Source organism: Alosa pseudoharengus, unplaced genomic scaffold (genome assembly GCF_046254945.1).
Source record: "Alosa pseudoharengus isolate Yale_2024_CS ecotype anadromous, Long Island Sound unplaced genomic scaffold, YU_APseudo_1.1 YU_APseudo_1.1_scf_15, whole genome shotgun sequence".
Classification (NCBI taxonomy): domain Eukaryota; kingdom Metazoa; phylum Chordata; class Actinopteri; order Clupeiformes; family Clupeidae; genus Alosa; species Alosa pseudoharengus.
In genome coordinates, this window is record NW_027468620.1 from 8,248,339 (window position 1) to 8,264,245 (window position 15,907).

The following is a 15,907-nucleotide window of genomic DNA, read 5'->3' on the forward strand; positions in this document are numbered from 1 at the left end:
TGAGTGGACTGCTCCTCCAAAGCATAGCTGCAGCAAACAGGGCTTTCTTCTCTTTCAGTGTAACTAGTACCATATATTGAATACCAAAACAGATACACAACGGTAAGCTACACTTTACAGACATTCAGTGAACACATATAGTAGCCTAATAACGTCATAATATTATTAAAATTGTATAGGTGATATGTATGCTATTTCCTTCATATATTCCCTTAGAAATATTTGTAAAACCCCAACACTCACAGTGTTCCAATTAACACCAACAAAGACAAATGTAGTAAAGGGGGTAGCGATACATTACTGATGCCAAACACAGGCAAGTACATTATGAAATATACTTAGTTTTGGGTGATTTCACCAATAACCATAACAATGCCACTACTTTTGTACCACACAATAAAATATATAGAAAAGGACATGTTTTGTACATTCATTTACAAACATGATATTTGGATTAGCATGCAACAATATGGCTGATGGTAATAGATATTACAGTAACATTTATTGACTGTAAACAGTCTTAGCTGCACTGTCATGGACTCTGTGATGTCACTGGGCCTTTAGAAAGAATACTGTCTACTGAACCTTCTTTCAGTAACGTTACTGCAATTCAACATATTAAGTCAAACTTATGGCATTATCATAGCACCTCAGACCTTAACAAGGTTTTGATCACTTAAACACCAAAACAGAATATTGGGATGTGGCCTGTGGGTGTGTTGCCTGAATTTTCGCATCAATAACAACACACAAGACAAGCTTTGTATATTACTGTAAACATCTGTAAATATTTGAATTGTGCCAGAGACTAAATCTACACTATCAGTATCAAGTTTTGTAAGTTTGTAAGTTGTACGTTTGTAAATTCGTTGATTTCACCAGCACAAACTGCAAAAAAGGACCTGCCTGCCAAAACTGAAAGGCAATTGTAATGATCACAGAATAATTCACATAAAGTGAATCATTATATCAGATATGGTATGGCAGTGGATCGCTGTGATTGTTAGCAGTGTGTAGATTTGCCATTGTTTGTAACTAAACCTCACAGCACATTTCTTTTGGCCCCAATATTCTCTTGCAATATTACATGAATATACTGTATATCTGCATCTTCATCATACTGTACATGTCACTGACAGCATCCTCGTTTGCCATCTTCTTCCTCACTGATTTGTTCTTTATTAATGTCTACAGAACATTTGCTATATCCACCACACCATATGAATCACTATATTGTATTTTGAAGCTTTTTGTGTCCATGTTTCTTAGAGAAATTCCCTTGAATTTCTGTGTATTTCCATCTTGATGTAGATTCTCAGCTTTTATCTCTTCAGTAATGAAATTCAGTGCACACAATGAGGTGCCTCAACCTGTCAAAATCATAGACATAAAAGAACATCTACGTATCCTCTTGTTGAATGTGAAATAACTTTCATTTAAAAACTCTGTTTTATGGATGGTTCCAACCATGGTTCTGCATGCTCAATCAGACCAGTGGGCTGGCTGTCATGCCCAACCACAGACAACATCTGGCTGCACTCACTCACCACCTCACATTATCAGTCCTGGTCCATGCTCCTTATTATTTGTCTTCCTTCACTCTTAAAATGAATGTGTTGGAAACAACACAACTTGTATTGTTTTTAACACATCTCTATGTCCAGAGAGGGGCAACACAATTTGTGTTGTTTCAAACACATTACTTTTGTTATTTGTTTCAAGAGTGTACACAGTATGTGTTGAAAATGACACAGACTGCGTTGAAAACAACAAAAACCTTCTTTTCTCTTCCTTGTTAGCATGACCTTCCTCAGAACAGGGTCTTTCCAACAGTCCTCTTGACGAGATATTCCAGTTTTGGAATAAGCACACAATCTGAAGAAACCAAACTGCACCTGACCTTGGTTGGAAGGGGGCCAACATCTTGATATGGTTGCTTGTCTTAATTTTATACCCTGTGTTTAATTGCCTTTGTTATAAAATAGAGCTTGATCATTCAAACTCTTATTGCTTCCATGTCGATGTGAAGTGCTTTTAATAATACTACAAGAAGGGCTATTTGTTTCCGATTCACTCTTATAGTGATGCCTTGCTTATTCCAGACTTTCACTGGTTGCTGCATGTTTTTGTATCCCAGGTTCGTATCCCCAAGTTCAGCACTGCAAAATAGCACCTTCACATTACATTTCTCCTTTAGACAATGAACAGTATGTCTTTCATAAAGCAAGAAACAATTCACCTCATGTGCTCCCACTTAACCTTTTACTTACATTCACATACACTACCTGGCTTGCACTGCCATTTAAATAGAGAGTTTAATAACTAGCAATCCACACATACAAGAAGTGCCACTCTGATGGAGCAAATGAACATTCTATACTGATCTCCTATTTACAGCACTGATGACTTCCTCTTCTCAACGTGTGGTCAATGACTTAAAGCTAAGTGGAGCTATAGGTTCATCCCAAACACAAACACAAATGCCAACTCTCATGATAGACTAACTGAATAACTCACTGACTGACTGACTGATTGATTGACAGATAAGGCTTTGTGCATATGCCATTGGAGCGCAGTTTGAACTGCACTCCATGTGTCCTAATTTTCAACTGATACTGACATACTACATGAAGGTTATTACGTGTGGTCACTGAAATGGGAATCAGTTGTTTCTGTTTTCTTCTTTCGAGCATTGCTCTCGATCAAGACCATGTGTGTCCCATCCATCCACAGTTCATTATCAGGGGTCTGCTTTGATCAGGCTTTGATTAGCTTGGACACGGCGTCCTCTCGCTCACGGGTGTGGTTGCGCGCCATGGCACTGGTGGTCTCAGTGCGGTAGCTGCGGGTTGTTTGAAAGGTCCGCATGTGCTGCAGCTCCACGTTGTCCTCCTCTGACACCTTGATGAAGGGACACCAGCGGAATGCTTGCCGGAACCCCGAGCGGAACCTGGGATATTATTACAAAGATTCAGCAGTTCCAAGGTCACTTCCTCATAGACAGTACAGTATATGTTGAGAGAAGGCTTTTTTCATGCTCAAATCTTTGCCACTTGTCTCACAGTTCATTTACAACTTTTTCATGCTTTTTCATCTGATTTCATCTTTTTCATCTGTTTCATGCTTTTTCACACAGCTGACTGCTTTTTCACTCAAATATTTGAAGGTCAGCCAAGGGTGCTACTGCTGAGTACCCAAGAAGGGTATCTCCATCACATAATTTTATTTCACACTTTTGAAGGCAATTAAATCTGACAGCATTTAATAGCTTAACTTGACATCTCTCCACACTGGGATAATTTGTATGCAATAGGAATACGATTTAATGCATTATGCATGGTAATGCAACTTTAGTACCCTGTGGCTGTCATTAAGAAGACTTCTAAACAAATTAACACTATATAATTGTTTGACATTTCATGGATTACTAATCAGTTGACATTCTGTCAATCAACCACTGACATCAAAATGTTCTCACATTTTCTGTGGTAAACTACACTATTCTTTGGTAAACTAGCTCAAAGAGTATCCCCACATCTTTGAACCAGGTACACAAAGCGATTCCAGTGCGACCGAATGAATTGCGGGAGTTTGGTTTGGTGAGCCACCCACCTCTGGTTGAGACAGCAGTAGATGATGGGGTTGTACATAGTGGAGCTCATGGCCAGCCAAAAGATAGCCAGATAAACCTGTTGGATGTAGTGCTGCTTGTAGATGTCCCTGTTGAAGCTGCCCAGGATGAAGTAGATATGGTAGGGCAGCCAGCAGATAGCAAACGTGACCACCACCACAATCATCATTTTCACCACCTAGTTTGGAAGACAGGTAGAATCATTTTGACATAATTTATTCTGGTTTATCTCTCTTCAAATCGGATTCGGTGGACCCAAATTAGATTAGCTAAATTAGATTAGCTTTGGTGGACCCAATGGTTACATCTAGGCTAATTTCCCTTTCATTTGTATTGAATATTCTGTCATTACATGATTGAGGGCTTAACAAAAAAGAGTTGGCAAGACCATATATGGTACATTTATGAAGTTTGGCTGAGTCTTGTGGCTCAGAGAAATGATTTGCTCACCTTGCGCTTAGCCTGAATTTGGTTTTGGTAATGATCAGACGCTTCTCCTGGGATCTCACTGCCCCACAGCCTGTGGCCAACCAGACTGTAGGTCACAAGCATCACCAGCAGGGGGAGTAAGTAGATCAGGATGATGACCGCTGATTGGTATCTGAGGGACATAGGAAGAAATAAAATAAAATATATTTGTATTTAATCTAAGTGTATTAACTTAAAGTAACACAGGAATTATATAAATACACTTTTGCTCCAATGCAAAATCTATAGCATTAATCAAGAGAGAACTATTTAAGGAATCATTATTGTACATGTACATGTGGCATCAAGGCACATGAAATCAATACTTGTCTTTTGGTGGTACATTAGCCCATAAAAATACTACCATATACATCAATTCCATGGGAATACAGTCTATAGGTATATACCCAGATAGCAAAGGGGCGTTGAGGGGCGCTGAATCCACGTTTGTTTGAAGTGGCGGAGGTTGATTCAACGTGGATTCAACGCCCCTGTGCTATCAGGGTACAGTCTATAATTCTATAGATTCTATACACTCTTAAAACGAATGTGTTGGGGAAAAAAACACAACTTTCGTTGTTTTTCACACATCTCTCTGCCCAGATAGGGACAACACAGTCAGTCTTGTTTCTTTTTTTATTTGTTACATAACATGTGTTGAAAATAACATAACTTGCATTGAAAACAACACAACTATCTATATTAATTTCAAGAGTGTAGAATCTATCACACATGCAGCTTTTGGTAAAAGCTAAAACTCTCCACTTCACAGCGAGGACCTTCACAGACATATTCAGTGTGTGTGGCTGATACATTACATGAGCTGGTGGACCCCTCCATAGTCATCGGGCCACTCCACCATGCAGACTGTCCGCGGTGGATAGAACTGGGTGCGGGCAAAGAAACACTGGGGGAAGGCCAAGGAGCACGCCACAATCCAGATGAGTGCAATCACTATCCGTGTGCTTGTGGAGGACAGCCTGGGCTTCAGCGGGTGAATGATGGCCATGTATCTGCAGAAGACACACAGGCAATCCTAGAATGAATGAATGGATGGATCAGTTTGCTTAGGCTGCCTCAAGGCAGAGGGTGCTGAGAGGGGTCTCATTGGGTCTGTCCTGAGGTATCATGCCATGAGGTGAGGATGAAATACACATGGTTTGCCTACTGAATTATTAGTGAGCGCCTGAGTTAAGTCTTACATTTCTCAGAATGAGATGAAGTGGCTAGAATGTGGGCAAGACATAAGATAGTGGAGTCTGAAGCAATTCATTGTGAAATTTGTTTTTCTGTGTGAAATGCTGGTTTGGCCCAAGGATTGCGCAGTGATTCTCAAGGTCAAAGTTTTAGACAGAAGTTAATATCAGTGAATGCCATTTACAGTCAATGTTTTTCATATTCTTATAAAAAAGGGTGGTAATCCTTTTGTATGTGAAAACATTAAACACAAATACACTCTCTTTTGGTTTCTTGGAGAGAATGGGTGTGGATATCTTTGATAAGTTTGCATGCAGACACAATATAGTTCAATACCTCAATTTCTTCTGCCACACTTGGGGTCATTATATATCTGGACCACAGACTCTTTCCTCTACTTACAAGAGGATGAAATGATCAAAAGAAGTCTGAAGTCTCAGGAAGAGCCACTGTGGGGAAGACTGCTCATTCTTAAAATGCCCTTTCAATTTCTGGGCTGGTGACACATGGTCTGCGTCAAAGCACAAAGTACAAAGCACAAGCTCTTTGCCTCTAATCTAATCTCTGAATGCAAAGTAAAGTAGAAATGGCAGGGAATTGGTAAATATAGGCTACTCTTAAATATGTCCCAAAAACTGTTTTAGACATCAGGTGTTTATTGCGCGTTAATCATTCATTCCTTTGGGGAAACAGGCGGGCGCTTGCGCCTGGTTTCCCAGCTCTGCGCTCATCGCGCGAGCTATGCCCTTCTTACCTAATTTCCCCTACGATCTGCAAAGCTCGGCTAACTAAAAGTCAGGCTTTGTGAGCGACAAACATTTAAATTTCAATTTAAAACAATTTAAAAGGATAGTGCTTTTGGTGACTCACCTGTCAACGGCTATTGCTGCCATTGAGTATATGCTGGAAAACATGGCAGTGATGGGGAAGAAGTTATGAAATTTACAATATCCTAACCCAAAGTACCAATCGTTATGTAACGCATACACAAAATTAAATGCAGTGTTGAAAGTTGCCATGGACACGTCCGAAAATGCCAGGTTGACAATGAAATAGTTGGTTACTGTCCTCATTCTTTTGTGCGCCAAGATTATCCAAATGACAGTAACGTTTCCAATGACTGACACGATCACAATTAGCGAGTATGCAATCGCCCAGAGTCCCACTTGCCAGTCTGGCTGTTCAAATTGATTTACGGTGGTGTCATTGACATCATCCTCGTAAAAAATAGTTGTAGCCAAGAGGGGGATTGAAGTTGTATCCATGTTAACATCTGCCAACGGCTTAAGATACTTCACTAATGCATGTACCGACTGAATCAGATCAGAATTTTCACATCAGCCAACATCCTTGACTTTTCATGGTTCCAGTGGACTACCGACGGCCCGATAAATGGCCCTTATTAGAGTGTGCGTCAATTGGTGGCTCATAGTGTTAACGGCAGAGAAAGGTTATCTCCTGCTTCAAATTCCCGTCTCCAAAAGAATAAATCCGCGTCAGAGATGCCTGGTGCGCTGTTGGGCAGCCGGAGATCTTTGGCGAGGTTTGGCTGTCACAGGCGCAAAATCTGTTCGGGGCGCAGGGGGTGTGCCAACTTCGGAGCAGTGACGTTACAATACAAGCAGATTTCCCGATATGATTTATGGCCTCGGGCGAGATATCAAAGTTAAATGTATGTAGAACAGCGTATGTCTCAGGCGCAGAACAGGTTGCATATGGATCCATACTCTTTCCCAACCCAAACACGCGCGTGATGAAAACACACATTAATTCATTACACTAATGATTACAGTGATATATTGACTCTGAGCTTTAATATGCAAGACTCCAATTACTAAGTCATTAAAAAGCAAAGCATCATGCGCTAAGATAGAATTCTATAATGATGTGGGAAGTTATTCATTCCTAGCCTTATGTGGATGCATTTGTGAGAAACTGAAGTTAGACCAGTCATAACCCCTTTTTTCCATTCTAATTGCAAACTAAATTGTTTTTGCTACTGTGCATGCCCAAATGTAGACTATTTCCATTTGCGGCAAGAACTAACTAATGGGGTCTGCTATGGCCATCTTAGCCTCTCCCTTGCCTTATCAATTGTCCAATAATCTGGTTTCTGTTCATAAACACCAGATGCGCAGTCTAGAGTAGAGTCCAGCAAGCTGGCCAGAAGAGGTTTGTATCACCTGAAGAATTTGGACAAAAATCCAAAAAACATTTCCTACAGCAATCAAGCAAACAGACAGACAGATAGACAGGCAAACCGACAGACAGACAGACAGACAGACAGACAGGCAAACAGACAGACAGACAGACAGACAGATAGACAGGCAAACAGATAGACAAATAGACAGGCAAACAGACTCATACATGCACATACTGTGTTGGAATGGAAGATTGCCAGGGTTCTGATTGTTGCAGCACCACATCTACACTATAGGGTCTGTTTTGACTGAATATACATACATACATACATACATACTTTTATATATATATATATATACATATGGATTTCCACATCATATCTTCAAATGCTCTTGATATGATGTGGAAATCCATATGTCTATAAGTGAAAATCCATATGTCTATATCCATCTTTATCTAAATCTACTATTCACCAGTGTACTGTTTATTTATAGCAGGTGTGAGGGTGAGGTTGCAAAAGACACATCCCATGAGCGTAAATACATGACAAGACGAGGATTGCCTGAGGTCATGCCCTCTTATGAATTTTTCTTTCATTACACCATACAAAGTAATGGTCCAGAATAGTCCTTCAAATCGATTCAGCCCCAGATAAACAGGATTCATTAAGTTGTACTTAAAAAGCATTTAGTCATGCTCCACAGATTGAGTACACTCTACTACGTAAAGTTCTTCTAATTGCCTTCTGACTAAACTAGTCTCAAACACATGAATATAGCTGCATAACCAAACTGCTCACGAAGGCCAGCATCATTTACATGTTGGAAATGTTTTGTGAAAAATATTCTCAAACAACTTCCCTGTTTTAGTCCATGGTTGATGGAAATGGATCTGGGGCAAGTTATTGTGTGCACATCCCACCTTCTGGCAGGTGCAGGACAAAAAAAACTTACTTCAGTGAATGTCCGCAACACTGCTTTAGACTCCCATATTTAATGTACAAAAGCAATGTTTTAGGCCTGAAGAAGACCCAGCAGGGTCGAAACGTTGCAATTGACAGATTTACCTGAATATTACCTAGTAATGTTACCCCCACAGTAATACAATAAACCATTGCAGCTGCCAACTCTACTGATTGGTTTTGACCTTCTAATGATTCCTGTTTGCTCATTTACTAAGTTCCATAATTAATTCCAAAGAATGCTTCAGTTTGCAGCAATCAGAATGTTAATCTCATTTTATGTTTTGGAGAGGTTCAACAAGTACTGTATCAAAAGGGAATAGAACGTAGAATGAATAGGCCTGTGTTAAATTCAACCTTCTGTATCAGTGAAAATAACCCAACATTTACATTTATTCCTCTAGCAGACACTTTTTATCCAAATAATGTGGAATAACATTTAAGCCACAATGCAGAGGAGACCTAATTATCGCTGCATCAGTCAATCCTATTACTAGAGGATATGAATGCATACATTATAAGTACTAGTCAAAGTGGGGAGGAGAAAGTGGTAAAAGACAAAGGAGGTAGAGGATAGAAGAGAGGGAAGTACATGGTCATTGTAGAAGACTTAGGAATGCAGGTTAGAGAATAGCAAACATATTGAGTCAGACCTTCTCATTTCATCTAATTTACTGTCAGGAGTTGGGACATTTTGGGACATCTAGTGACTCATTTTGAAACTTATTTTGGATTCTTATTTGTTTGCTGTGTCTGGTGTTTTTGTTATCCATGTGCTCCAGACCCTGCCTCTCCTTCCGTCTGTTTTCCTGCAATGTTCTACTCCCACCTCTCTCTCTCTCTGGCTCTCTGTTTTTGTGCATTGCTGCTGTTGACTTGGGAAGGTTTGCACCTTGGATTTTTATGTCGTATTTTTGCTTGGAATTCTGCTATTCTTGTGTTATTTTTTTTTGTCTGGATCTTTTCAGCCTTTTGATCTAGTTTTGACTTGTTAATAAACTGTTAAAATAAAATAAAAGTTTTAAACTTTACCTCTGCACTTGACTTAATTTCCATAGTACAGTGGTTTAATCATTTGGTTACCACCATAGCCGTCTGGTTTCGATTCCAGACCCCGGTGTGACAATTTCTTTGTCAAAATATGTCCATGACAGTACAATCTGTGAAATAGATAGAAATGTTGCCACATCAAGCTTACCATTTTACTTATTTCTTGTACAACAGTTTGTAATAACCTTTAGGCAAAAAAGTTAAAAGATTCCATGTTGTAGGCCCTATCATGTGTGTGTAGACGGACAGTATGTGTAGGTGTGTCACACAGAGGATTGGCCCTGCTGCCGTGATATTGAATCATGCCCTAGGGGTGCTGCTATAATCTTTAGAATGAAAATGCAATGACCATAAAGCAAAGACACCTTGAACAGAAGCAATAATGACGCACAAGAGGTATTACATACACAAACGCATGAATTGAATAAAGGTGAGTTGGAGGTATCGTCCATGTTTGGTGGGCAGGAGGAACTCTTTTATTATTCAGAAAACAGGTTTCTTGGATTTGCATCTCTAAGCTCTGAATGTGATGTGTGGTTATATTCTATCTATGTTCAGACTTAGTCATTGCATTTGTATAGCCTATTTGAAATTAAATCAGTAGTAAAATCACCAGGTCTCATCTATTTCAAATCCTTACTTTGCATGGAAATGACTTGAAATTCATATTTGTTAACTGTAATTTCGGCAAAACGTAGCCTACTTATCATATGTGGGTCGGATGCACACTGAAACAAGTGACACCATGTGGCATCATATGATACAGTGCTATTGTGGCCATTGTGGGAACACTTCCCAAATATGTTTGCACTTATGGGCCAATGCAACAAATAAAAGGATACGTTATACTTTGAAATTCTCCTAAATCACATTACAATCAGGTGTCAGTCAATTGTAAATTGCATTTAATTTAGTTCAGTTATGTAAACAAGAAAAGGGTGATATGATATTTCACGTGTCAACAAAGTGGGGCGAACGGGATGTTTTGGAAGGCTGCCCATTTTCACCTATAAATGTGTTGATGCCCCAAGCTTTACGTGTTTACATTAGCTACGTCTGGTTGTCAAGAAGGCATATCTGACATTCACATTGTAGGCCTAATAGAGCATATTGTTTATGAACGCGACAAATAAAGGCGCCAGACGACTGACTCACTGTTATTTAAATCACATTACCACTAGCCCAATATACTCCGCGTGGATCCCCTGCTACAACACATTGTATTAGTCAGGAAGTAAAAGCTGTAGCCTACATTAAATCAGGCCCCAAGTAGCCACCGTCTCCAAATAGCAGACCTGAACGTCTGTGATGCCTCTGTTTCAGAGCTAGGCGAGCGCGTGTGGGGCGCGACTGGAGTTCCAGGTGAGAGCTGGAACCAGGAAGTGTCTATCTGGAGAATCTGCGGACGTGGAGTGCGACGGAGCTCATCAAACATGTCAGATGTTAGGTACTGCGAGAGGTGCTCTTACCTCTTTCTAAAGTTCACTCTCATCATATACGCCACGCTTTTCTGGGTGAGTATGGGGAGTCTCTCAATTCAATTAGATTAAATGTGTGTTCGGAGGGGTGGTGGCAATCTAGCCGCGTTTGTGAGCAGTTGTAGGACAGGAGCCTAATCGTTGAGTCAGGTTGGTATGACCATAATCGGACTTGTGCATGTATTTTATAATAATATATATTGTAGAGAACAAAACTCCCTTCTGTTAATGTGTTTTTCAACATTGTTTCTTGTGTCGACCTGTTGCTTTTGGTGTTTTTACGCAGTTCTACCAATGAAGCCACACCCTCCCCCGCCTTTCATGATGAGAGTTATTTGTAAGGCAGCTACCTTTGTACCTGTCATTTATTTGGACTGGAAGTAGTAGCTTAAATGGGACTGCTTGATGGTTTTTGTAGACACTGGTCTAATCAAGTGAAACATGCTATCACGTAAGCAGCCTATTGGGCTATGGCCGATTTGTAGTCTGATGAATACATTAAAACCGATAAAGCAAAAGAAATTAGTCTTTTACGACGTACATTCATTGAATTGCGCTATTAGCCCAAAGTTGTGTGGGGGGTAAATTAACTAAATGACTGCATCTTTATTTTTAGAGTAGGCTACTTCATTGCACCTGCTAATTCAGTATGTTTTGTGCTGGATTATAAATAATAAAAATAATAAAAAATAATTTGATAATAATGATCAATCCCTGATCAATGAAACATAGGGATCATTTTTGGGTCATGTGACATCCTTAGCACAATATTTATAATGTTGGGGTTTGTCATTAGGTAATCTTCTGCTGTGATTACACATCACAAGCCTGATAGCCTGGTAACATGGACATGGTCAAGGAGACTTTACTCATTAATCATTAAACATCAGTGTGTGTCAAAAATGTCTGTATAGAGCTTAGAAAGATGAGAGAACCTTAGTAACACAATATACTGATTAGATGCCACTCAGCTCCTTATACCAATAGTTCCTTTAATCGTCTTTATTGTCTGAAGATTGGCTCATATTTTACGCTTGGTGTGGAGGAAGTGCCATGCTGTGCCGTGTATGCTTCAGTTGGCTGAATAGATAGATAGATAGATAGATACTTTATTGATCCCCAGGGGAAATTCAAGGTCTCAGTAGCATACAGACAACACACACACATTCGCTAACAGCAGAAAAAGTAATTAAAAGTATATAATATAAAAACACAACTAAGCAATAAGGACAGTATAAGATAAAGAATATACTAAATATACTAAAATACAAATTATACTAACACACTTAATCTAAATCAATTCTAAAAACAGTATCCACATAGTGGTGATTAATCAATCAAGAATATAATTTGTTTACCCTGCAATTGTGTTCCTGCCAGTTACTGTGATAATTAAGGCTACATTGGGACAGGTGTCTCATAAGGCGGAATAACAAGGCTTGTTTTAAGTGTCTTAGTTAATCTTTATTTCATTATTTATATGCACTTCTGACCCTCACGATTTTGTTTGTTGTTGTGTTTTTTCCTTGGCTTCTTTTTCCTTGGCTTCTTTGAAATGCACCACAGCACTTAAGAGAACCTCATATTGTCTGTTCCCTAGAGTGGTATGAATTTAAACACTGTGAGATATATTGGTTGTGACTCAGACTGGTCTTATTCTCTCTTGCCTGTCATAAATCTCAGGATTTTGTGGATGATGTAAGATTTAGGAGTTGACAAGTGCAAAGAGCTTGTTTTGGCCATGAGAAAAGCCATTGAAGATTGAAATAGTCAACAGTATAATCTCAGTCAACATAAACATGCTGAGGAACTGAAATGAACAGGTTCTCTGTTTCGGTGGGTTTATTTAGGTCAGTGCAGTTCCTCTAAGAAACTGAGTTCTCTGGTAACATTAAAATAAATCAGGGAACTACGATTCATTATTGTCCAGCAGAGTCAATATGAGAATTTTTTTTTTGCTAACCAGAAATATGTACATTTAGATTTATTAATTTAGCAGATGCTTATATCTGAAGCGACTTCTTATGTAACTTATTTTACAAAGACCCCTGTCCCTTGAGCAATTCGGAGTTGAGTGCCTTGCTCAAGGGCACAATGGTGGAAGCCGGGAATTGAACCCACAACTTTACAGGCTACTAAATATTAGTGGATTCACCTTTGGCTGCACCATTATTAGTATTACTATAATGGATTGAGTTTGGTTCTTTTAAAACACCCTGAGATGGTGACACTGAGGAATTGGAGCAAAGGGTGTGTGTATATTGAATGCCTTTCGGATGTGTTTAGACAACAAAGTGAGCCCATGCTCTTTGCTTGCTTGTATTCATATGGTAGATTCACCTCAGCAGCCGGTCTAACATGTGGAGGACATGCACCAATGGTACCTGATCGTTTTTGGAAACTAAATAAATGAACTCATCAATGGATACTTCAGTTTAATTTGTTTATGGTCAGTGATCACCGGTACATGTTTTGTATAGTTTCACAGTAAGTGGAGTTTGAAATGACTAGACCCAGCAGATCAACAGAACAGACATAACATACTCTGATACTAATGAAGGCTAAAGTGCAACATGTCTTTGAGGCAAAGCTGCTACACTATTAACCCTTAAAGGTGTAGGTTTTTGAACATTCTAAGTTCCGCAACAATTGAAGGTTCTAAAATTCTATGTTGAATTCAATGAACCCAGATATTCTTTAGAATGTTAATTTCCCAACATTCCCGTCACACCAGTGTGACGGTACTCCTTTAAGGGTTAATGTTGTGGAGTTCAAGAGTTCATATGTCTCACCCTTTCTTTGAGGCTCAGAACAGAAGTTATTTTAAATGATACAATATTTGGTGTTTACTACTGTTATACATGAGATAGTGTCTCTGTCTCATTTCCCCAAATTTGCATGATTGCCTCCATGCTGACTTCCACAAGCTCTTTCTATCACTCACTCTCCCAAAAACAACTCTCTGGTTAATGGCTTTTTTTTTATCTCAATGCATCTTTATGTTGCCAGGTTTTCCCATGAAATCTTAAAACATCCTAGTTGTTCTTTATGTAATGAGGATCTCAGAGTCTGGGGTTAATGTATGGGAAATTATCGCCTGGTATTCACAGCATCTACATCAGACTCATCTGAGTAACAATGTGGCTGATTGCATTTTGATCAAACCGTTAATTTTCAACATGTGTAGAAAATATGTTTCATTTCTGTCTATATGTCTGTATACTTAACATTTCATCCACCTAATTACATTCTTTCTTTCTATTCTCTTTTTACTCTTTATTTTATTCTCTCTCCCTCTCTCTCTTTTATTTTGTCACTTACACTATTCTTTGTACTGTACTGCGCTCTCTCTTTTTCTCTCCCTCTCTCTTCTCTCTTTCTCTATGTCTCTCTCTCTTCTCACTCTTTTTCTCCCTCTCTCTCTCACTTCTCTCTCTTCTTCCTCTCTCTCTTTCTCTATTTCTCTCCATTACCACTTACCAATGCAGCGCTACATAAGAACAGGTCTGCACACGTCCAGGCCCATCACACCCAGCATAAACAATGGCCATGCATGGCATCAACAGGCCTCCCACTCGCCCACATTATCCCACCATTGAACAGCCTTTAAAAAACCACACTACCGCATACTGTTACACACGTCACACAGCCAGGCCATACTTAAGTGCTTTTGTGCCTCCTGTGATGGTCATTCTCTGTCCATTCAAACCGGTCTGCATTCTCACAGCTCTCTGCCCTTTAGTAACCTCTCAGCATGGAGGTGCTGGCAGAGAGTAGACACTCATAGCTGATTTTTGTAGGGGGAAAAATCCCTTCTAAACCTCCACTTCCTTGTCTGGTTTAATCTCCAAACAACCCTGAGGTCTGGCCCTGACAGGGTTCAATATTGGTAGCACAAAAATCGTCATGACGATACACCTGTGCTTATGTCATTGGTGGTATTAAGTAATTGTTGACCTCAAGAGCTTTATGTGCATGGATATTATATATTATACTCAGTTTGTCTCCTAACAAACATGCTGGGGCTGGGTGTCGTTATTACGGCAATCTGACATATTTGGCTAATCGTCTGTTTTAGTAGTTTGCTCACAACTGGTGTCTGTGCATGCCCTCCTGTTGATGAATGGTCCCTCTTGTAGATTAAGAAAAATCCAAACAAAGCATGGTGCCAGTGCTCAGGGACTGCAATAAATCATGGGCAGTTTACTCTTGGGCTACTTTCAGCCGTAAAGCTTTAAAATGAAATGATCTGATTGGCTCAATTTGGAGATCTAATACTTGTGTATTATATGTGTAATAAATAGATGGCCATATAAAAAGTCAGTTTACACATAAGTGCAATTATCCCCATCTCCAGTCTGTCTGACTTAAAACTGATTGGTATCAGTAAACCTCTTATAGTGTTTAAAAGTGCCCTAAAAGTGGCAGCAATCCTAGACATAATTTGAACCACAGATTGGGCCTATCAGGGTCCAACATTTGGCCAACCTTTGTGTGTCCTGCACTGTACACTTCACATCAGTCCAAGTTTGGTCATCACCCTTGTTCACACATTCCTGCCAACACTCAAGGGCTCTGATGACAAAACTTTGTTTTGTACTCAATTCCAGTCCGACAAGTCAGTAATTGCTAATATTGTAAGTGTATTGGGCACACAAGCTACTCTCGGCTCTGAAACAAAAATGCACGCCATACCCTAGGCCTAACTAAACTCTGGCTGAATCCCCCATCCCATCCCTAAGGTCTAAGCCCTGAACCCCTCAAAGACTTAACTGACATCCGTTGGTAAGTGGTCAAGTTTGAGAAGCTGTAAAGGTTCAAAAGGCTAATAACAGGAATGGGACCGCACCTGTGACCTATCCAATTAAAACATGTTGCAAACACGTTTCCATTTTATGGCAGTTGTTTACTAATGTTTTTTCAACCTTCCAGCCTGCTTTTGGGTAAGCTCGTGTTTCACGTCACAACACTATGAATTAT

At 39.6% G+C, this 15,907-nt stretch overlaps 2 protein-coding genes across 2 annotated transcripts in view; one reads left to right on the forward strand and one right to left on the reverse strand.

Moving 5' to 3' along the window:
- Nucleotides 1–2,222: 2,222 nt before the first annotated feature.
- Nucleotides 2,223–6,561, reverse strand: tacr2 (tachykinin receptor 2). Its single transcript, XM_076285408.1, has 5 exons — nucleotides 6,167–6,561; nucleotides 4,918–5,112; nucleotides 4,082–4,232; nucleotides 3,613–3,809; nucleotides 2,223–2,950 (listed from the first exon to the last, which is right to left on the reverse strand). The coding sequence occupies exons 1-5, from the start codon at nucleotides 6,559–6,561 to the stop codon at nucleotides 2,758–2,760; spliced, it is 1,131 nt and encodes a 376-aa protein (XP_076141523.1). The 3' UTR covers nucleotides 2,223–2,757.
- Nucleotides 6,562–10,790: 4,229 nt separating this feature from the next.
- The window catches only part of tspan15 (tetraspanin 15), a 37,418-nt gene continuing 32,301 nt past the window's right edge, over nucleotides 10,791–15,907 (forward strand). The window contains exon 1 of the mRNA XM_076285410.1: nucleotides 10,791–10,963. Within this exon, the coding sequence (XP_076141525.1) occupies nucleotides 10,883–10,963 (81 nt within the window). The 5' untranslated portion in view covers nucleotides 10,791–10,882. The remainder of the gene's footprint in view (nucleotides 10,964–15,907) is intronic.